This window comes from Haemorhous mexicanus, chromosome 3 (genome assembly GCF_027477595.1).
Source record: "Haemorhous mexicanus isolate bHaeMex1 chromosome 3, bHaeMex1.pri, whole genome shotgun sequence".
In the NCBI taxonomy this organism is placed as follows: Eukaryota; Metazoa; Chordata; class Aves; order Passeriformes; family Fringillidae; genus Haemorhous; species Haemorhous mexicanus.
In genome coordinates this window covers 63,266,561-63,290,827 of record NC_082343.1, presented here as the reverse complement: position 1 = coordinate 63,290,827, position 24,267 = coordinate 63,266,561, and the positions used below count along the sequence as shown (strand labels likewise).

The 24,267-nt window shown below is 38.3% G+C and overlaps 1 protein-coding gene across 5 annotated transcripts in view; it reads left to right on the top strand.

The window, feature by feature from the left end:
- The window catches only part of LAMA2 (laminin subunit alpha 2), a 339,355-nt gene that overhangs the window by 195,880 nt on the left and 119,208 nt on the right, over positions 1-24,267 (top strand). For 3 of the 5 annotated variants that reach the window (XM_059842128.1, XM_059842127.1, XM_059842126.1), the window contains exons 17-21: positions 7,301-7,428; positions 12,143-12,229; positions 18,278-18,489; positions 22,925-23,031; positions 24,003-24,266. In XM_059842128.1, coding sequence (XP_059698111.1) covers positions 7,301-7,428; positions 12,143-12,229; positions 18,278-18,489; positions 22,925-23,031; positions 24,003-24,266 — 798 coding nt within the window. The remainder of the gene's footprint in view (positions 1-7,300; positions 7,429-12,142; positions 12,230-18,277; positions 18,490-22,924; positions 23,032-24,002; position 24,267) is intronic. The other 2 variants (XM_059842130.1, XM_059842129.1) reach the window with 1 other exon arrangement.

The following is a 24,267-nucleotide window of genomic DNA, read 5'->3' as shown; positions in this document are numbered from 1 at the left end:
CATAAAGCTTGAAACAACATGTCTAATTTTATTAGTCTTGCAGAAGCACAATTTAAGCCAGTGCCAGTTTAGTGGGATATACTCTCATTTCCCTGCAGAATTTCAAGCAGACTCTGTAATGTGCATGTTTCTAAATGTTCCCTCTTATTTCCTTAAGAAAAACCTGCTGGGAAAATGCCAAAATGAAAATTCAAGCATTTCCAATATAATTTGGCACTTGGAATTATTACTGTTCTTCCTGTTTTGCTCATAGAAGATGTTTAATTGCATTGCAGTGCAAAACAAGATATCCTTAATGTGTGGATCAGTGGATTTTTCAAATTGCTTTTTCATGAATAGAAGCTTAAAATTATTCTCAATTTAATTATACTGTAAGCCTCCAAGAAGTACCTAGAATGAAAAACATGTTTGACGTGACAGTCATGTTTTGAATCTTTCACTTTATACTCAGTGAAAATGTTTATCACTAGGGTAATGTGGATTTGTGTTTCCTGACAAATTTTTTTTGCATTAATGACCATATTCTCCAGCTACAATGTTTATAATATTCGTGTGGGATAAAATGAATTAAGAGGAGAGAAAAGGAAGGAGCAATCTTGTTTAAGGTATGCCATAACTGTTGACTATTTTGCTTAGGGGTCCATAGCCAGATGTAAGTTCTGAGGTTGTTGGCTTCTGTGTCTTCACATTTTAGCCCCTGCACAGCTTCCCTCTTTATCTTTGTCTGTAGCACCAGCCTGGATAAAAGAGAAGGCCACATAGGCTGCCTATTGCTTTTTGTGCTTTTTGGTTGGAGTGAGCTGTTGACTCAGGCAGCGGAGCTCCCCCTTCTGATGTTCCAAGGCTGCTGGTGTAAGAGAACACAGCACTGACAAGGAAGTGGAAAATAACCAGCTGAAGATGCACTCTCATCTATACACATTATCAAACACTCTGCATTTTTTGTTCTGTAGCTTATACTAGATCAGGCTATAGAGAAGAGGTGCACAGGGAGCTTAAAATTATTTCTGGATTTTCTTACAACTTTGAAAGCGCTGTAAGTCAGATCGGTTAGTATCCATGCAGGCTATTAAATGCTGCTATTCAATTTGGATCATAAGCCTTTTGAAGTGAAAGAGAGAGAAGTCTGAGTGCTGAAAAAGAGAAATGTTTCACATCAAAGGCATTCTTTCTATTGAGGTTTACACAGCCTTTTGGCCTCCTTATTATTATTCATGGTGTTTTCTCAGTAATACAACAGACAATTTAGGCATCTAATTTACTGATATGATACTTCTTTTAGCTCTTCCTTAGCTTTGAAATGTAGTTGAAAAGAAGCTGAAATGTGTTTTTGAGTCGTGATAAAAGCTCAAATCATCTGCTTCGATACAGGCCTGTATAAAAAGCTCATTTTAACGTATATCTTGCAGTAACCTGCAAAGCCCTTTGATCCCTGGAGCAGCCACAGAGAGCTGCACAATACCTCGTGCTCGTTACCATTGTGATATACATAACTGCTTTGGTACATAGGGCAATTTGGAACATTCAGAAATATTCTTTTGTACTCTCACACACACACATTTACAGTAGCTTTAGTAGGTTGGTCAAACCTAAACCTTGCGAAAAGCAAGCACATTTCAAGGTGTTCCATTCATTGCAGCATACTATGTTCCTGTTAGTAAGCCCAGGGAAAGTAGTAAGCCCCAAAGCTACGGTCAAATTGCCCTAAGTGGGCCATCCCCAGTGGCATCCTTTTCATACTGTATTCCTCTGTGTATAAACAGCATACACCATGTAGAGTGAGGCCGGTGTCAGTGCTTGTGGATGTGTGCTTGAGACAGTGTTTGTCACCAGAGCAACAAAATGTCTTTACCCATCTTCATATCCACTGTAACAAAATTATATGTCCTAGCTAAATGCAGTACAGGCTCTCACTCCAGTGAGGATGGGTAAATCCTCTGCAACATCCTGATTACATTTGTATTGTTACACCAGGAAAGGGAATTGTCTGCTCACCTTGACATTACGGTAGTCTGAAAATGCTAGAAGAGCTTATTCATGCTTCCAAAGGCAGAATGCCATTGTCTGGTCTAGACAGCTCAGGAATATACTAAAATAGGCACCCAGACTTGCTTTCTTTAGCTGGCTTTAAAAGCCTCCCTGGTTGTCTGTGACAGGTATCCTGAGGAAGGGCAGCAGCATGCCAAATGTGCTATCTCGGACTCTGTCATAATCCCTGTTTAAGGTTTTATTTTCATCACTAGCATTCTATTCTAAATGTTTCTTTCCATGCTCATATACACTCAGCTGCATATGCTGGAGTGGTTTTCAGTGTGAATTTAGGGTTCCCTGATATTGGGCGTTGAGTTCGTTTGGTTTCTTCAAAAAAGGGAGAGCTGGCTTAGGAGGAAATGGGGGAAAACACTCTCCAGGACATCAGCGTGGAAATTTGTAGGGGACAAGGTCTGAATCATATAAAAACTTCTGAACAAGAATAAATCCCGCAGTTTTAATTACACAGAGGTTGTCTAACTGAAGTTTAAAGATGTTCAGAGGTAAAAGAGGTACAGAAAGGTAATGCATTCAAAATTGTGTGAGATCCAATTGAAATCATTGTATTGAAATGATTTTGGAATTGAAAGCATAAGTATTTGGATATAAAATTGTTCCTGGCCACAAAGTCTATGGATCTGTGAAAAAAACATGGATTTTATCCAACCACTAGATCAATGTGTTGGAGCAGCCTCTATTTCCATGGGAATAAAAAGAAGGCAGATACAATGTACTGAGCAGGTTAGAGAAGTTGATCACAATGCATTTTATACCCAGTCTCATGACATGAAAAAAACCTGTAAAGTTTTCCTCTGAACGTGAAATTAAGACATGAGAGGCTTAAGCATGCTTTAAAGAAATTATCTCAGTATAATTAGACATTGCTCATACCAGATGATGTTCAAAACCATTGCTGTATATTTGGCAAGTTTCAAACTGAGATTCAGCCAATTGATATCAAGAAAGCACAAATCTTTCGTGAGGGTTGACAATATTTTTAGAAGGCCTTGTCTACTTCAGTACTTACAGTACTGATCTGTAAATGTGGCAGATTAGCAAGAAGTTTAATGCATCACTAAAAAGAACAGGCAGATCAGGTCACATCCACATACGACGTAATCCTTTTTCTTTGTCCTGTAAGGTCCAAACTGGCTCAGGGAGAAAAGTATAGGATACACAGGATCATTATTTCTCAGATAAACTAACATTCACAGTATGGTATGGTCAGATTTTGGTCCTATATATGTGGGGTTTTCTTTTTTTTGTTTGTTTTTAGATTTAAAAATCAATTCATTGCTTTTGAACATGCTGGGGACCATCAGTACTAGTCACTTTTTAAGCACTGCCTCCTAAGGGCCCAGGAGCAGGCGATTCCAAAATGTCAGAAGTCAAACAGGCAGAAGGCCAGCTTGGCTGAGCAAGGATCTTCTTTTGGAGATAAGGCAAAAAAGGACGGTGGATGCAGAGGAAGCAGGGTCAGGTGATGTGGGAGGAATGCAGAAATGCTGCTTGCCTCTTTAGGGGAAAATATGGTGTGGTCAAAGCTCAACTGGAGTTGAAGCTGCATGGAAATATGGGGGGCAATAATAAGAGTGTTTTAAACAAGTTAATATCAAGAGGTAGTGCAGAAATAACATTGGCCCACTACAGGGTGAAGATGGTCCCCTCACAAACAGGAATAGAGGCAAGGCAGAGATGTTTCATTCTTTCTTTCCTTTGTCTCCAGCATTGATGATGGGCTAAAGGGGTCCCAGTGCCTTGAGCTGGGACCATGGCTGTGAGCATTATAAACTCTCAGTGTACTCTGAACTAGTGCAGCATCTCCTGGATCCATATAAGTCTGTGGTGTCTGATGGGATTCATCCAGAATACTCCAAGAGCTGGCTGATGTCATCCTGAGGCCTCTCTCAATAATTTTTGAACAGCCTTGGAAATATGGAAAGACCTTAGTTGAGAAGAAGCTGGCTAACATTTGAATGTTCAAAAAGGTTGAGAAGGATGGCATGGAAACTGTAGGCCTGTCAATCTCATTTCAGTGTACAGTAAAATTACAGAGAAGATTTTTTTGGGAGGTATTGAAAAACACCTGGAGGATGGTGCAGTCATCGGCCACAGCCAGAATGGCCTCATGAGGGGAGAATCTGGCTTCTCAAATTTCTTTTATGACAAGATTACCCACTTGGGTGATCAAGGACAGCCAGTTGAAATCTTTCTGGATTTCAGTAAGGCTTTTCATACCATCTCTCACAGAATCCTTCTTGACAAAATGTCCAGCACACAACGGGATAAACACATCCTGCAATGGGTGAGCAACTGGCTCATGGGGTGGGCACAGAGGGTTGTAGTGAATAAGGTGATATCAGACAGGCAAGGGAGGGGATTGTCCCGCTCTGCTCTGCACTGAGGCAGCCTCACCTTGAATTTTGTGTGCAGTTTGGGGTGCCACAACATAAAAAAGACATTAAGCTGTTAGAGAGTGTCCAAAGGAGGGCCATGAAAATGGTGAAGGGCCTTGAGGTGAAGCCATATGAGTAGTGGCTGAGGTCACTTGGTCTGTTCAGCCTGGAGGAGACTGAGGGGAGACCTCACTGCAGGTACAACTTCCTCATCAGGGGAAGAGAAGGGGCAGGCACTGATCTCTTCTTCTCTGTGGTGACCAGTGACAGGACTTGAATGAACGGCTTGGACTTGTGTCAGGAGAGGTTTAGGTTGGGTATTAGAAAAAGGTTCTTCACCCAGAGGGTGATTGGGCACTGGAACAGGCTCCCCAGAGCAGTGGTCACAGCAGCCTTGACAGAGCTCAAGTGTTCGGACAATGCTCTCAGGCACATGGTGTGACTCCTGGGGAGTCCTGCACAGGGACAGGAGTTAGACTCCATGATCCTACCAGCTGTGGATATTCTATCATTCTGTGATTGTGAGGAATTAGACACAGGGCTCTGAATAGAGTAGGATTAGACACAGTACATGGAAATGACTGATGTTAAAGTGCCAGAAAATACTTCATCAAAGTGAAGGTGGTCATGTCTTTGTAGCAAGAAATGTTTTCCTACAAAATGGAAGATTTCAGGTGTTTTACTTTAAAAAAGCAGAACCTGCAAGTACCACTCAGCAAGAGATGTGAAGCTTTAAAGTAGTGTATTAGCTTCTCTCACTTTAATAACATCCTTGACATATAAACTGTTCATATTCTTCAAAAACGTTAAGATATGTCTGAGGATATTTAAAGCTAAACTTATCACAAAAGAAGAATCCATTATTTTCCAGAAAAAGTACAAATAATTTGACATGATGTCTTTAAAAAGTTGAATTGCAGAGGATTTTTCTTTTGAAACACTTAAATTATTTTTGTCACATCTTCTTTAAAAAGCATATTGTTCCTGGCTACTTTTTTGGTATGGCTGGTAGATTATTTTGAATGTCAGTGCTTGAAATACCAATCAAATGGATTAGTTAACTTATGGAAGTTGATTTTAAGCCAGCTGGCTGTTCTAAAGCTGTAATTTTATTGATTAAGAGTTTCAATAATTTGGTATTAGCTCGCAATCTCCAAATTATGTTAAAATACAGTTTTGTGATTGAGGCTTTCATTTCAAATATATGCTGATTGTATGCACTAGCAATAAGAAAGCACCCTTTAAAACAACAAACAGTACTTTTGAAGGGAAATGCTTTTGACACCAGTGCCTGCATGCCTAAAAAGGATATTGTGCTTTTTCAGCTGCCCAGGTGCAGAGCCCAGTGCAAAAAAGCTTTGTACAAATCATTGCAATCCTGGAAAGCTGTGAGAAAGGAATCAGTGTTCTTTAGAATATTGTCTGTTTCCTTATTGAGAATAAATTATGTCTTCCATACAGTAAGGCTGTTAAATAGCAATCAGTACCATATGCGTTACTTACTCAAATGATAAAACAATTTTAAAGTGTTCCTAAAAAACAATTTTAAATTAAACCATAAATTTGAAAGTGCCCACACTAAAAAGAAAAAAAAAAAACAACAAACATAACAAAAACCTAAAAAACCAAAAAAAACTCCCACAAATAAACAAAAACCCAAATGAAAACAAACCTTCAGAGTTCTTAAGCTGCAGCTTGGATGAAACATTCTAGATTTGATCTGGCCAATAGTCTAAAACACAGCAGAACACACCCTATTAACAAAAATCTCTGTCATGGCTTTCATTTTGGCCTTTTGAAGTTTACTTATGGTCTTTTAATCCTTTTTTCAGTCCATACCAAGCACATTAATATGGCATTTAACACTCAAAATCATTCTGTCTGCTTTGTCTGTTGCTGCATTGTGAATGGGCAACACTTGGGTGTCTTGTGTGGAATAGCAGTGAAAGGAATACTGTGGTGTGCTAGTAATGCGGGGTGAAGAAAGGAAACAGATTAAGCCAGAAAAGTAATTTTTCTGAATCTATTATGGATTCTGTGAAATTACATAGAGTTTCTAAATCCTATATGTTGAGAGGGAAAAAGAATAGAAAGGGTAATTACTCTTTAAAACCTGGTTCTTACCAGTCATCATGAGAAGCTTTTTCTCACAGACTGATTTCCATTTTACTAAAAGATTGCTTAATTTGACATCAGCCAAAAGCTATATACAAAAATGCAAATGTAGTACTGCCATTTTTGTACTGCATGTTTCATATGCTCAGCTTAATTTCTCTCCTGTTATGCAGTCACATAGATGAACACTAAGTGTTGGATAGCACCCTATACATGGCATGCTTGTCCTTCCTTCTACTTGTGAAATTGAGGTTGGATTCTATTCTAGCAAATAAAAATGAAGTAATTCAGGCTTTGCTACAGTTTACAAATATTGCTAGCCCTATACCTTGTAAAATGAACTAATGCACATATATGTCAAAAGTAATAATTCATTTTTATAAATTCTATCATGTGGGCTGTATTTTTGGAATCAACATCTGAAAACAGTTTTTCACAAAATATGGCCTGTTGCAAGACTGCAATACTAAACCTGTCTTATGCTGCTTTGAAAGTTGGTTTTAGCAAGCTAAAACAATAATACAGCTGTTGTGTGGTGTAAATTTAAAGGTTTTCTGTCAAATATTCTTTTTGTTTTACATGGAAGAAAGTTGTTCACAAGAGCATATGAAGCTCTGATTTTGACAGCTAACCTGTAGAACTGTTTCTCAACAAGCAGAAGAAAATAAGGATAAATGTTGCAGACCTTATACCTATGGAAACTTATGTTTCCATATAAGTTGTCTAATTGTCAGTTTGTACTTGCATCTTCTCTTTAGGACTGCAAACACAACACAGGTGGTTCATATTGTGATAGATGCCTGCCTGGCTTCTATGGTGATGCAACTAAAGGGACAGCTGAAGATTGTCAGTTGTGTGCTTGCCCCCTAAATATACCTTCTAACAAGTAAGTTGTGCATTTATTGCATATTGCACTTTTCCTTAGTAAATTGCATTATTTCTTAATTTATATTTTTACAGGTATGCTTGAGATATTTTTTCGTTCAATCGTACAATGTATTCTGCAACATAAGCTTTTATTTTTACAGTTGTACAGAGTAGGCAGATAAAAACAAAATCTGGATGAGACTAAAGCAGAAAGAACAACACAGAATTTGGATGATTGCTTTTCAAATTAATAGCTAGCATTTGCTTTTCTGTCCTCCTTAAGGGTAGTTGTTTCTAGTTTTAAAGCTGAATTGGCAGATTTGACATGTGAGTTTTTCTGCTTTTACTTTTCCTTTTCTCTCAGTCTACATAATGTGATTTGTTTGAAATTTGAATTCATCCTTAGATCTTGTAAGTGAAAATATTTTGTCAGCATATCTCAGAAAAAATACTGTAAATTTGTTTTATTAAATAAAATACAAGTGAAAAGTTATTCAAAATTCTGATCTAAGAACCAAAGTTTCCTTCATTACAAAAGCTTGTCTGTGCTGCTCCATTGCTTAACTTAATAAATAGACAAAGTAGTTTGAACATTTTTTCATTGGTTTTGTCACAGGCAGTACCTGGAAAATAATAGTATCAAAAGCATTTTACATTATATACCTGAATAAAACTGTTCTGAATCTTGTCTGTGGCATTGCATCCTATTAAAATTGCACTGATCAGAGCAGGAGTAGTCTAAGCCCTTATGAGCGGAAATTCCAGGGGATTGGAGAATGGGAGCCTGCCTTCCTGTTAACACAGCTCTTGAGTTGGTTTTATTAGATACATATATATGGGTTTATTATATCTGCTGCTCAGGCATGGTTCCTCTGACATTCTCATTACTTGGTATTTCCTTGCCTCAGTAGTCAATTATCTGTCTCTTGTTTGAGAGCACTGTGCTGACAAAGAAGGAAAAACACTATCACATTTCTGTCTTGCACAGATGTGCAACAAACCAAGTCAAATAGATTGAATTTAGGTTATGATTGGCAAAATGCCTGGAGACCTCCATTACACAGTCATCGTGGTTCTGGGTGCTTTACTTTGCCTTTGTGAAGTTAACAGTCCCCTTTCTAATATTTAGTTTTCTTGAAAAATATAATAAGTATGGAACAAAAACACAATATAAATGTTCTTTGAACTGTGAAAATGTGTGAGTCCTGAAGTCTTCAAAGTTTAGCTTTGTAGAGCTCGCTGTAAGGTTCAAGCTCTCCTGATTTTACAGTCTAAACCAATTATTAAATTTGTTTATGAGGAAAAAAGAGTTTTTAAAGATTTAATGTGCTATCTGAATCCTATTAAAATACTTCTATGCTTTCTTACTTAGTTGCCAATGATTTTGTTATTCTAGGGATAATATTTTCAAACAATTCAGATACCTACCTTTGTGTGAAAAGCAAACTTTTACCAAGTTCATGTCACTGTACAGATGTAGGATATGTCATGTTCTTTCTGAGTAACTGAACAAGTGACTAATTGTATGTTCAATTTATTATAAATAGCTGTGTATAGATTTTAATTCCTGAAGTATTTAATTCTTAACATGGTATGACAGGATATTTGTAAGTTTCTAAGCTTAATACTAAGTTCCCACTGCACAGAGAATATTGTCCATGTAATGAGCCTGTGAGATGTATTTCTATTAAGAAATAAGTTTTGTATTTCATAGCAGAGTCTCATTTATTCATGATGTTTTTCATGGTTCCCTTCACTCTTCTCACAGCACCTTTGTAATGCCACAGTGGAGAACTGTTCTAACAGTTGTAGAAATGATGTGGTGATTTTGTTGTTCTGTCATTGACTTCAGTGGATTTAGCTACTGCTAATTCCCTTTCCTGTTTCCTAATGGCAGGAGTTTCCATATGCAGTCACTGAAGCCAATCATGTGCCTTCTGAAGCACAGCAGTCATAAATGGCTTGCCATATGTCAGAAAAGAGCACTTGGCCAAATCAGGAAACTAAAATTAAGTTGTCTGAGCTTGTTTCCTATATCCTAGGTTGTATTTTCTTCTTCTTGCATATATCTTCATATGTTTGCTTATGTGATGTAGATTAAATCAATACCCATGTTATAAACGGTCTATGCAATGAACACGACTCCTTTGTCCTGTGTTCTTGTAAAGATACCGCTCCTAGAAACTGTTCTAACATTCTTAGTCCTCAAGCAGTTTCAAAGGAAATTTTTTTTCCCCCATAATTTTTAACAAATAGATGTTTGGGATAATACTGCTCTTCTCTTGGTGTAGGCATTAATTTAATATATGTAGCAAAGACTTTGACAGGAATTCTTTATCACTGAATATGGGAAATAGAAGATCTCTCACTCAGCCCAGGAAGGTTGGGAGTAAATTTATAGCGCGTGAACTGAGAATTCGGGTTGGTCTCAGAATTTTAATTTTTTCTTGGAGAATTAGATAAAATCACAAACATATTGTGAGGGGACATTTTCTATAACACTCTAGGAAGCTTTAAGGATGCCCTGTCTCCCAACACAGACTTATCACATGCATACCTATACTGTATATTCATACTTGTCCTGTGTCCTGACTCGTATTAGTGTTGATGCCATATGGGAAAACCTTAAAGAGCAGTGATAAATCAAGAGGGCAACTACTATTTTTTGAAGCTTGTTTTGACAAATCAATACTCACAGTTCATTAGTGTTTAACATTAGTGAGTAATGAGATTCTCAATAATAGGAAGATAAACTCTTCTCAGCCTGCTATCATACATTTCCTTTACATCATGCAGATGGGTATTTCTCAATTTATTAATGTTTATTGCTGAAATGTGGTCCAGCTGTTAAGTCACAGAAAGAATCAAGGAGGCAAGGTCTGAGAATAACCCTTAAAACATAAAGTTCTACTGTTCATCATTATTGCTTAGTAATAATAAGTACATTATCATTATTATTATTATAGTCATCATCCTTACAATTATTATCATTATTATATTTAAAATTTATGCAGTTAAATTCAGAGCTCTTTGTGGAACTTTGGTACAGTCAATTTTGTACAATGCTATAATGAGTTGTGATAGCATCTCTACAAAGTTTCCCGTGAAGCTCTTGGAAAGAGTGAGGTTGGGACTGACAAGCAGGAACTTATTTGAAGTAAGTCAGGTGCTGCTGATTATATTCAATGATAATGTGTCCTTTCATTGCATTTAAAGAATAGAATGAACAATTGTTGTTTCTTCAACTGACTCTTCATCCATTTGTGAATCTATTATTAAGTTGCAGAATAACACAAACATAATCCTTATTGGAAAGAGAAAAATCCCAGCACCTGTCTTTATTTATTGGACCTGAACATCCCATGTTTTTCTTACTGGTTTCTTATATTTGTGGGATAACACAGAATAAAGAATAGCTGAGGACAGATCACAGGATGGATGACTCCTGAGAAGTGGGATCCAGTCACCATCAGCTGATCACATTAAGTGATGCTAATTAAGCTTTTCTGTCCTCCCTGGGCCAATTACTTTCCAGAAGCTGTCATGGTATATCCTTCTTTAATATATCCACGGTTGGATTATGTCTATTTGTTAATTTTGTAGCATGCACTGTTACCTTGAATATACCTTCCTTCTGCTGTCTTTGTTGGAGCAATTCTATTGCTTCTCAGATTCTCTTTTCCTAGGTTATAAAAGGTAATTTAGTATCTTTTTTTCACATAGGTGCTTTGTTTTCCCCCTTTGAATAGTCATTCTGCTGTGCACCTACACCCAGTCTTTTATTCGTTTTTTTCCTTTTTTCTAGTTTTCTATTTAGTTGACCAGAATTGATTGCCATTATTTAGACAAGGCTTCATAAAGATGCTCATATGTCTCTGTCTCTAATAATCATTGCAGAATCACAGGAGAACAAATTGCCTCTTCTTCTGTGTAATATCTTTCAATGTGTCAGGAGGTTTCTTCAGAAAAGTGGGTTAAGGGAGAAAGATGCTGACAGTGAAGGAACACAGTTCAGAGTTAAATGCAGGCATTGAATTGCAGAGCTTGCAAATGGCAACAGTATCCTTATTTATTAAAAAAAAAAAAAAAAAAAGGAGGCAAAAAACCCCAAACAGGCCAAAAGTAATTAGAGCATAGCAAAGAGGTAAAGCTTTCTAGTCTGCAAACTATTCTTAAACTTCAACATGCCTGTGTGGCCTGTTGCTTGAGGTCACTGGCACTAGATTAACTCTAATACACTCTCTGGGAAGCTGTACCAGATATTTCCCATTTTGCCCCTCCCCTTTCTTGTTCACTGGGTTCCTTTCACAGCTGACTATACACAAAGTTAACTGAGCTTTTAATCGGTTGTCCTTCAGAAAGATTTATATAGGGGCCACGTTATGGCACAGATTGTTTTGCCAGGCCCTCGGGGGCACAAACAAGCAGCTGTACATTCCTGCCTTTTTAATGGTATCCAGACCACTCACTGGCAGGCTCGAGTCCCGTAATAACAGGCTATTGGGATGCTGCCATCCACTGCTCTATATTCAGTGTCGCAGAAATAGCAGAGTCATTCCAAATTCAATTTGCTGGAGTCGAACTTAAGCCCCATGTCCTAGAGCAGAATCACTTTTCCTGGGCACTGTTTTGCAAATTAACAATCTCTGAAGTGGGAAGAGAGCTATGCTGCTAACCATGTTTTCTTTATATTTCTTCCTTGTCCCTCTTCTTTCTCAATTTCAACAACACAGCTTTAGCCCAACGTGTCATTTTGACCGACATCGTGGATTAATGTGTGATGAATGCCCAGCTGGCTACGTGGGACCACGCTGTGAAAGGTAAGCAGGCACCATGCTTTTGGTCATATGAAACTAAAGTATTGATCACATGGAACTGTTTTACCTTTTATTACCTCCCTTTCTCATCACTATTCCTGTTCTGAAACTCACTGAAAATATTCCTGTGCGTTTTCCTCTGATGTTGGATCCATGAATTTGTTTTTTTTGTTATGCTTGTTTCATTGTTTTATGGTAAAATTTAAGGTTTCCAAGAAGCATTTGCCAATAACTAAGAGTCTTTGTTAAAAAAGTTGCTTCTAGTTTTTCTGTCACTCTTCTGGGATTTTTATAAACCTTTTGTCTCCTTTGTCATTTGAATGTTTAGAACGTGGTGATTCAAATATGCAGTAAATTACTGATGCTTCACTTACAGAAGTTAATATGCAGTGAAAATACAGCTCTTCTAATAAGTTACTTTTAGATTTTAATTATTTTTAAAAGAATATTTTACATTTTTGTTGCTTCTCATTTTCTGTTGTGGTCTTTATTTAGCAAGTAGAACAAAGTAGGCTTTAATGACAAAGAAAGATAATTCTTCTTGGTCAAATACATAGAGAAGTTCAATATATATTTCTTGCACTTATTGCTAGCTTTACAAAGGCATTATGCTGAAAGGATAGTGCAGAGAATTTAAATGAAACAAAGAGCTGGTGTGAGTTCTAGTGCTAAGCTCCCAGGAACCCCCTTCCACAGGAGGTGAGACCACATAGGCAAGGGATATCACCACGGTGTCTACATGCCTTTGGTCCCTTGGGATTTCACATGGATGGAACAGATTTCAAGAGCAGTTAGTGTGCCAGGGACCTCTGCTAGCTGTTTGGAGGTCATGATGAATCAGCGTTGGCTTTGTCTGCATGATCTCAGTCCCCTGTGACCCTGCCAATGACACCTTTTTAGGAGGGGGATTTGGAGAGCCAGAGAACTGTGTGATACCTAGCTGGACAGTTAAGGGGCATGGAAACATGGCCCCTGTGTTTCTTAGTAGGCTCTTGCCATTTGGCACTTGCATGAGCTGCTTGAAGGATTTTTCAAGGCAAACCCTAAAAAAAGGCAAGGCTTCTGAATGGAGCCTTAAAATATTCAGGCTGGGATGAGAAAAAGTAAGAATAAACTTAGAGTAAGAGACAAGCAGAAGAGCAGAAACCTGACCATACGCTGTGAATCTCCCTATAGTCCCCTCTTTCCAATTTACAACTACTTCCTTTTAAATCCCCTGTTGTGCTATATCTGTCCTGAAGTGAGAGTGCAGGCTGTCACCTGTTTCCACCCATCATCACCGAGTCTGCTCCTGCTGCTGCTATTTCTGCCTGTCTTTTCCTGTCTGTCTGGGAAGTCATCACCTTCTTTCAGCTAGTGGGCTGTGAAGTTAATGACGGCAGGAATAAATCACATCAAGAGCACTTTGGTGGCGTTTGTCAATGCAGGGTCATTGACAGCTTCCATTAGCAACAAGTGCTGTTTCTGAGTGGAGCACAGGCTGTAGATGCAGTAGGACAGAGTCTGAATAAATGGCTAGATTGGATTTTAGCCTGATCTCCTAAGGAAATGAGGCTACTGTGATCTTTTTGTGCATGTCTCTGGCTGCCTGCGAAGTCATCTGCACTTGTAGGTCAATTTCAACTAAATTTGGCAGAAGGTAGGAGGGCTCAAAGATGATAATTGTTCCCGAAGGTTTTATGAAAAGAAGTGGCAGAATAGAGGTTAATAAATCGGGACATGTCGTAGCTAAGGGGGAGAATACTGTGTGAACTCACACCTGATTAAACAGATAGATAGAGAGAACAAGAGCGATTGCTAAATGTTCTGCCCATAAGAAAACTTTCACAGGGCAAGGAAAAAGTGCTGCTGTAGCCTGAGGGATTACTCCCTGCTGAGTAGCAACATCCTGCAGCAAATAGTCAGCCCTTAGCCTTGTAACCGTGAGATATAAATCCACTGGAAATCAGGCCATTAATTCCAAAGCTCACAGAACTATTTGCTTTTAATTGTAACAAATTGTTTTAAAATGTCTGCAGCTGTCAATAATAATGATCAGGAGAAAGCATGTTGCATTTTGCTATTAGCAGCGGTTGTATAATTGCTGAGAGAGTTTGCGTGAAATTTTCTTTCATTTTAGCAACTACAAAGTGACAAGTGATCTGAGCCACGTGATTCATTAGCTGAACAATCCTAAATTACCATGACATGATAAGTATCATGAAGTGAGAGCATGCCACTGTACTTATTTGGCCTAAAAATATATCCTCTGTCCCCTAGGGAGATACATATATCTGTCTGATTTGTAAAATGTCAAGAAAAAATTGCAACTTCTCTCACTGGAACTCTCAGGAAAATGGTGCCGTAATTGCTCAGTATTCTGAGGGGTCCAGATCATAACACCATCAAAATAATTGCAGATATAAACTGTGTTGGGAGTTATCATATATCTATAATTGTAGAGAGAGCTCAGCTTTCCCATGTAATGTTTTTCCCTAAAAAATTAGACATAAGTTCTCTCCTTTGCTCACTGCTCACCCGTCCAAAAGTGTATGAAATAGGCTGGACATTTTCTTAACTTCAAAAGGTTGTCTTTTAGCCCAGCACATTTACAGAATGATGATATCCATTTTCCAAATACAGTTTTAATAGGGAAAAGAAGCAGAATAGGTGAGAGTCTGGCTTTTCCTGTAGGACTCCGTTATGTATGTGCATGGATCCAGTGACCTTTCCCTCCCTAGAAGGAGGGTCAGTGTCCCTCATGTGTGAGGAGAACGGTGAGCTGACCCATGTCCTTCCTTGCCCCCACCTCCCCCATTCTTGAAGTATAGCACAGAGTGGCCCCAGCCACAGCCTCTCATGAGAACTGTGGCTTCAAACTGCTGCTCAGTGTAGCAAATGTAATTCTTCCACTCGTGCCAGAGCAGCGAGTCTGTGTTGCAGTACTGCTGGGAAAAGGGTCAGACATTTCAGGAGATTTGGTACAACAAATGTGTTACACAGGATTGTTTGCAGCTTGCAAAGGTAGGCATTGTGACATTAGAAAATGCAAGATTTATAGTTGGTCACACAACAGTAACATCTGTGCTGTGCACCTGAGTTAAGATATCTCACTGCGTGCTCACAAGCCATTTCTCCACAGGGCTTTTGCCTGATTTTGTGCACGGCTTGAATGCACATAAATTTCAAAGGCTCTGTAAAAGTAGTATTTCCAGGCTTTAAAGTGTTTGGAGTTGCAGGCTTAATTAACTCTGTCTCAAGGGGTTTTTTCCCAGTAAATATAAAGAAATGTATAAAATAGGCCTGCATTTCTGAGCATATATGTGTATATACAGAGCATCATACAGACTCCTATGAGGAATATTAAGTCCATACTAACCAGGCCCAGTACACATTCATACACATATTTTTTTAGGAGTAGCCCTGTCTTTGGCACCACTTATGCTAAATAAAAGCAGTGTCACTCATATGCACACCTGCATTTGAGAAAATAAATATATGGACACAATCTTTTTGGCTGCTTTTACTCCTATTTTTGTTTTTTTTTTTTAATCTCAGAGGTGTTATGTTGTAGTTAGAAGTCATTTTTTCACATGTATTTTTTGTAATGCACAAATGTAATTTTCCCTGCCACGTAGTTATTGGTGTTTTTTTAATCTAAACCTTCCCAAATATATGATGCTTTGAACCTGAGAAAAGAAGCTGAAGTAGGAATGTCCTTCGGGGAATAAAGATGGAACTAAGCAAAGTGGATTTTTTAAATCTTCCCCTGCAAGTTCAGGAGAAGTGGTAGAAAAAGAGGAAGAATTTACATAGCTACATGTACACAGTTCTCTTTTCAGCTTTAACTGGTTTACCCCTACTTTCAGGATCATCTTCAGTTGGATTCAAGATTATGTATGTGCATAAGTAAAATATGGCTATGTGATGGTAGTGGGGTTTTCTAATTTTAATTTTTGAAGTTTAACCTGATGAGAATACAATGAGTTATTGAGGTCTTCTGCTGTTAATAGGGGGAAATTATTAGCAGTGAATTTCACATAAATCTTTGGAGTATTCTTTCTGTGAACTGCTTGGTTTCTGTGAATGCAGTGAAATACAGAAATAACCCCTAAATGACAGTGAAAGAAGAAAATAAACACACATTAAGTGAAGTCAAATAGATTAGTAGGACCAAGAGATACAGATTTATGACAAACACACCAGGAGTATGTTAGCAAAGCATGAGTTAACTTCAGATGTAATCTACTTTAGGTAAATTAAGGTAACTGCATAAATTATCCAGATACTCTCTGGTTTTGATAAAATGTGTCTATTAATTGTTACATGTTAAAATACATTCTTAGCCTTTGTAACTGAGATAATGTCAATGAAAAAAGCTGATTTATTTTGGCAAAGTTAAGCTAAAAATTAGTCTTTTGTCGTTGCTGAGATATCTTCCATCAAGGCAAAAATTATCTCTTCCTTTGCAGGAAATACAATAAATTGCTACCTTTATGACAGGTTCTGAAAATAAAATACCTGAATTATTCTAATGACAAGATTTTGATGTCTTGTTGCTATGAAGAGGTAATTTTGAGAGATGACTGTGCTACAGGAGTGGGCTAGATTGTGGAAATTTTACTCCTGAGTGCTTACATGCATCCCAACCAGTGGACAGTTTATACATATTATTGGTTTGTGGGCTGTATCATGAATATCTTGAGAGAATGGAAAAAAAATCCTATTTTGTGTAAAATTACAAAAAAATGCTCAATTAGTTCCCACTATTTTTTCCTCCGTGCTCTCAGTTATCCAGTATTTCTAATCTTTATGATCTTTGCTGATGATATTGAATAATATTTAGTGCATGTTTAGACAGCTTTGCTTAACATCCAGTTAAAAGCATGATGAGATATTCTGGAAGCAAGGAAAAGGATGAACTTGATGCACACACGAATGACAGCAGTGTAGCTCTGCATTCCTGCATTACGGTGATACAAAAAATCTTTCCTCAACCATGCTCTCCAGTACTACTACAGAGTAAAAAGGATATGTGTACCTTAAAACTGTATTCAAACTGACTTGAAAATAGTAGGAAAAATTATTTTGTGCGATGTGTTTTATGTACTTTCTGTTTTCCGTATACTAATTTGAGTTCGTCTGAGATGCGCATGAATAAATTCATTGGCCAGAACTGTGCAATTTTTCTTTTATTTTTCTTCGCTGTTCACAAGTTGCTCTTACTATGAAGTGTGAGCAAATATAACAGAAGGGGAAAGCAGAATATAAATAGGAAATAGGCTATGACATTAGTAAAAATTTGCTTTAAATACAGACTCAGGTCAGATTCACTAACCTTCTTTACATGGTACTCACAGAAAATTGCAGGTGGGCAAGGCAGAAAAGGATGTGATGTTTTCAAACAATTCTCTTAAAATACAAAAGCTACAGTACACAACAGCATAGTTCCTGTGCTAATGAGCAATCTTTGTGTTAGATTGCCCATACAGAGAGACTAGAAATACATTAATTAAGCAAATCTCATCATGTAGTAGATCAGGGAAGTCTAAGTCAAGGGATGGGTCTTGTTAGGTAAACAAATGTCTGTATTACATTCTAAAGGTGTTTTTCTATACTAAAGGAGTTTTTAAGGTAGAGGGGAAAAAACATCATCAGGATTGCTGGGGATTGAGTGCAGAACAATGATACATGATGTGCTAAAATACAAAGTATATCTAACAGATCATAGAACAGTTTGGATTGGAAGGGACCTTTCAAGGTCATCTAGCCCAACCCCCCATCCTCCAGAGTGCCACTAAGATTTCTTGCTATGCTTTGTGTCACCTTCAGTGCCAGTGACAAGATTTTTCTCCCACTGAAGTCTAATTGCTAGCAGAACTGGCAGGATTTCAGCTGGTACTGTATCTACAGTATTGTTAAAAAAGAGAAGGAGAGAGAAAGAAAAAAGATGCTTAAGACAGACCTGAGAGAAGATCAAATCATTTTTGGTGATTAGGGAGGCAACAGAATTTAATATTTCTAATGAGAGGATTATTTAAGAGTCCTAACTGATGCTGTCTTTTACTGCAGGTGTGCAGAGGGCTATTTTGGACAACCTCTAATACCAGGAGGATCATGCCAACCATGCCAGTGTAATGACAACCTTGACTTCTCCATTCCTGGCAGCTGTGACAGCTTGTCTGGTGCTTGTCTGATATGTAAGCCAGGTACAACAGGCCAATATTGTGAGAGGTGTGCTGATGGATATTTTGGTGATGCTCTTCATGCAAGGAACTGTCAACGTAAGTCACGAACTTTTACAGCTCCTGACAGTATTGATCTGTCTTATAACTTTGTTCCTGAGAGGAGGACTGTGCCTCTGTATGTGTGAGCAAGAGAATGATACAGCTCTAATAATGATACTGTGCATCTGCATCTAGAAAGGGAGGCTTTAAACTAAATAGAAAGAAAAACTTATTAAAAAAGCTCTGGTTGAAGCAGACATGGGAAGAAAACAATGAAGCATTGTATGGGTGCAAAGGTTATACTAAATGTCAGATCTACAAAAATAAGTACAAATAAATGGAAACTATTCACTAAAAATGCTATAAGCTACCCAGAAAAATTCTATTCTCTTGTAAGATTGAAAGGAGGGAGTGATGTTCCAGTTTCAGGGTCCAGCTCTGGCAGCATTTGTAACCTGTTTCCCACTTATATAACCTCAGTAGAAGTTGGGAGGTGCTGATGCTTGCAGGTCAAGATTCTCCCACCTGCCAATCAGACCCTAAAATCTCCAGACAATTTTTCTAAAATGCTCTGGAGGAAGATACCTGGCACTGCAGCAAGCTACCAATCCTCAGCTGAGCGGCAGCATGATATTCAGCTACCAGCCCCAGCACATCTTTCCCCACAGTGACTGCAAAAAATTATTCAGTGGAGATGAAAGATTTGGTAGGAACGGGAGCTTTTCTTTCTATAGGAGGCAGTGGCTCCCTCTGAGCTGTTGCTGGCACAATTCAGAATGCAGAACAAGTGCTTTTAACTTAAAAACATTCATCACATACTTTTCCTTCACATTCTGAGAAGTGAAATAAAACAAGTTACAAACTGTCCTGAAAGAGCCGAGCATTTTATTTCACTTTCACAAGGATTTATTCCTGTTTGGTCCATTATAATAGAGACAAGAGTAACCTCACTGAGTACAAAGGTGTTATAGCAGGATAAAATTATGCAAGTAAAAGAGCTGGGGCATTGTCTTACTGCTCCATGTGAGGGAACATGGGGACCATGTCTGCAGTATGTGTTGTGAGCAGGGAAGTCTGAGGCGCTGGCATCCATTTCCAGGACTTGCCCTATTAGCAACTTGCAGTCTAAAAGTGAAAATCCTAGGTTGTGTTGGACCTCCAGAGAGTCTGTGGGAGCTAACAAGATGCAGAACATCACCAAGTTTCTCAGCTAAGGGCAATAAACACTGATGTACACAAAATCCTAGATAACCCTGAAGACATACCTATGTAAATGCTTTCTCTACCTACTTTACATATTGCCAGAAAAAAACTGGACGATCCAATATATTCTCTCCATAAGTTAACAGGTCATGATGAATGATGTCATATAAGTTGCAATGTTAAGTGTGTAAAGTGATTTAAGAAGAAGTGTATATCAAAAATTACAGCTTCCAGTACCTTGTCACTATTCTTGAGTCATCAATATGACTGGTGCTTTGACCATTTCCACAGTAGTGACAGGTCCATGAGAAAGAGATTTTATAAAGGGAGAGTTTGAAAACATACAACTAAAAAAAATATTTAAAAGAAATGCATGTTTATTGTTGAATTACGAGATTTGCTTATGTTGTTCATATAATTGACAAGGAGAGCCCCCTAATGTATTCATATCCTTGTGCTTGCAGTTACCTTGTATTCGTCTACTCCCTGCCTTTCATGTGGGTTTTCTTCTTTGCATATGATTTTTTATTTCCTTTGCAGACTTCCATGAAGTCTGCCCTGCAGCAACAATATCAGAGGGACTGTGCCTTTACTTTGTTGTTTTCAATTTTGTTCCTTATTAAAAAGCCAAATCTAGGAGTATTGCAAAGCATGAATTTGCTTTCAAATTATTGTTTGAAATGTCTCTTGCTCTTTCTCAGTACAGTGCTGTGTGTGCATTAACCATTTCAAGTGACAGTACAGCTTTATATCGTCATAGCATCTCTGAATTTCTTGGTGTATCTATACAAAACCATAAATCTAACAGCAACAAGCAAATGTCCTAAGCTTATTTGATTTGATTCTAGGGGGCTGTTTTTTGGAGTGAAACAGTGCAGTATGCTGAACCAAATACCTGGAGGTTGAGCTGATGGTAATAAAGCTCAGTGTCACAAGATGAATTAAAGCAAATAATCAAGTCTGCCTATGTTTCAGTGTATAGGTACTACTGTTGTAGGAGAATAAGTGTGTAGTTTGATCATAAATACAAGCTCATAAATATTTATGGAAATCCAGAGAGAATGAAGGGTCCTGACCAGTGTCTTTCTGGAAGAATGTATAACAAATTTCTCCAACAGGCTACATTGTATTATAACAACCATTTGGAGGTTTGGACAAGAGCTAATTTTCCCAGTAGAGGTGAATGAATGGGAAGGCTCTAGGTGCAATAAGTGCAATTTATCAGATTGAGTAACAGTTTATTAGCTGAATAGCCCTGGCTGTATGTTTCTTCTCTGTGTACGTACTGCCAGAGCCAAGAAAAATAATCAAAGCTCTGATATTCCAAATTCTCCCTTACCACTGCATTGCACTCAGTCATCTGTGACTGAGTTAAGACACCATGGAGTGCTGCTTGTTGTAATATAAATAGGAAAAACTCATCTGTTTATAAAATCAGTGCTAGTTTTCTTTTTGATTCTTGTGTTGTCATGTGCCTGATAAGCAAAACAATTCAAATCAGACTGAGCTTGGGTTTTGAGGTCTGTATAAAAAGGTGGGTGAAACACTTTTTGTTTGCATTGAGGATTGTAGTTTGTTGAATCTGAGCTTTAGCATCTTCTTTCCCCACTGACCAATTTAATTAAATAAATACTCAAAACATATATGTATGTGATAGTTATCACCATGTACAGTTTGGAGTGTCAGCAGTTTTAAAACATCAGGTTAAAGAGGGCTGTATAGAGGACAAAAGAAGTAAATTATAGATTTGTTTAGTATTGAAAGCTGAAAGGAAAAGACAAGCAATGTTAATTACATCAGAAATGTCTTTTAATTTTTACTTTTTAAAAATATATTGCAAAACAGAAGGAGACAGAAATCTCTGAAGGTGTTGCATAACTGGTATGAACAGCAGAACCAGCACATTTTTGTTACTTATTCCAGAATTTTTGCAAACATTTGAGAAACAATGCCATGAACAGAGTGTCAAGTCATAAATTTACTTTCATTAAAAGAAGCATCTCCTGCAGAATACCTCAAAAGCAGAGAGAAAACCCCCACACCAATCCTTTTAATTTATATTTGGAAAATGTAAATTAGCAAGTCCAATGAAGTAATGAAGAAGGTCCTGTTGTAATAATCTATATATAGGAAAAATAAAACTGCCTTGTCTCACATAGCACTTTCTGACATGCAAGTATGTGACTGCCATGTGTTCACTGCTGCGACTCTTAAGTGTTTCTTAAAATGAAGGTGTCAGGTTGAGAATAAAAAAGCAACACATGCAGATAGGGCACTGCATGGAGGCAAAATGTGGACTGGAGCCCAGGTCTAGAGAGCAGATTGATAATTGGTATAGAAATGTAGGTTCATTATTAAAAGTGCAGGAACCAGTTCATGGTGATCAGTGACTGGGTGGCTATAGTCCCTGTGGCAGCAATCACATCCCTGTTCTCTACAGTGAGTGCTAAGGGGTTTTTTTTCCAGATCTCTGCATGCCAAAAGGATTGAAGAACACAAAGGTTCTTGTGGTTGAAGAACATAAAAGGTGATAGACATCTTCCCCAAAATTTGTCTTTTCCTGAAACGTAAGAATTTAAGAGCCAGAAGCATTGCTGTTTTCCTCAAGAAACAGTGTTTTCACTGCCTTTTTAAACCTTCAGGAGAGCACTGAAATGAGTTAGGTTGGTCAGTTGGGTTACATTCCCTCTGGGAGCTGTGATGCTGTTGCTGAGACAGAAATCCTGGAGAGTCATGGTAGCAGATAATCCTTGGTATGTTTTCCAGTGCAGCTTGGGGCATGAGAGCATTACTGTCCCTGTATAGTCTTAACCTTGTACTGGGTTTGCAGCCTGCCAACATTTCCTGACAACTGCATGAACAGGGAGGGAACTCCAGGACAGCAGAACCAGCACGTGGAGCTGTAACACTCCCACTGGTTGGAGCTACATCCTGTACACACCCTGTGTAAGGGGCTGTACCCTTTTTGTGTTTTACTCTCACCACTACCCTTCCCTGCCTCGAGACTCTGAGTCTCTGGGCACATAGTTAGTAATCTGACCTCCACATCCTGCTTTGATCTGAAAGGAGCGTCTAAAACAAGCTTGAGGCAAAATTTCTGACTGCAATAATTTGGAGAAAAATTCTGCATTAATATGGGCAGGTTAATATGTCAGTGTATGGGAGCAGCACCTTCCTGCTTAACCCAGGCTGGGCATTTCTCAGGGTGACAAAAGCTGCACTATAAACACTTGGCTATTAGATTTAGCTTCAGGGAACACACTGATATCTCCTTCTTCTTCCTCTGCAGCCTGTCACTGTCACCTGAATGGCTCCTTCTCGGAGATCTGTGACTCTCGGACGGGCCAGTGCGAGTGTAAAGCCAACGTCATCGGGCGCCGCTGTGACATCTGCAAAGTGAGTGACCAGGAATGGGGCTTCCTTTCAGCTTTCTTCACTGTCTGTCTCAACTAAATATCATTTGGTTCTGGATAGGCTTTTTCTGTTGTTTAATTTTCACTTAAAGAACATATAGGGATTGTTGTTATGTAGAGAAAGATAAAATGATTGCTTTTTAAACATTTTCTAATAGTTTTCTAGAACATAACAAAAGACATAGCATTTACATGCAATTAATGTATTTTAAGCCTCACTGTATCTATAAGTACATTTGTATATATATTATATACACTTCAGCTTTGGGAGATAATCCCTTTATGAAGAAAGCTGCAAAATGTCTGATAGCATCTGATGTGTATTTTTTAAAAAAAGCAGGGTGCTGCTTTAGTTCAGCTGGAATGTTCTGCCTTCATGTTTTTTTCTTAGGGTTTCTTCTTTTATTGTCTAAACAATGTATTATTTTTTGGTTAAAGTGTTTTTTGCCTTGACATTGTTTTCCTGTCTCATAAATCACTGCAGAGAAATATTGTTTCATAAACTTTCGCAGAGTTGTCTTCAGGCAGTTAAGGAATATGCTATAGTTGGCTGCACATTTCTCTAGTTCAACATAAGGGCTCATGAGTTAGGCCTATGTCCTCAGAACACCTTCACCTGTGTGTAATTTAAAGAACATAAATAATTCTGCAGAAATCAAAAGGATCATTTTCACCCTTCCAAATGATGTAATTTCTGAAGTGGTTTGCTCACACTCCGTTTTCAATGGTATTTAAAGAGTCTGTTCAAAGAAAAATTGCTGGTATCAGTGGAATTTACAGATTGCACAAGGTACCCAGCAAACAGCTCAAGCTCATTAATACAATACTGGTGATTAATTGCAATTAATCTTTGTTTACTTCAGGGCTTACTCCTGTCTTTATTTCTGTACCCTTTTGTGTGGTGTAGTTCTCTTATCTTCACTTTCTAACAGTGTTTACTTTTCATTCTTCAAGCCCAACTACTTCTGGGCCCCAGAAAAGGTGTTTTGTATACCCTGTGGCTGCAATGCTTTAGGATCTGTGTCGCTGCAGTGTGATATGTTGGGAAGATGTATCTGCAAATCAGGATTCCTGGGCAGACGCTGTGAAATCAGCAGACAGGTGCCTAAAGTGCAAGAGAACGCGGGCAGCAGTCAGCAGATTCGAGTCCCCCCGCGGAGGTGGGGCACCAGCAGTGCCAGTGGGTGCCCACGAGGTGCTTACCGGCCTGCAGCTCTGG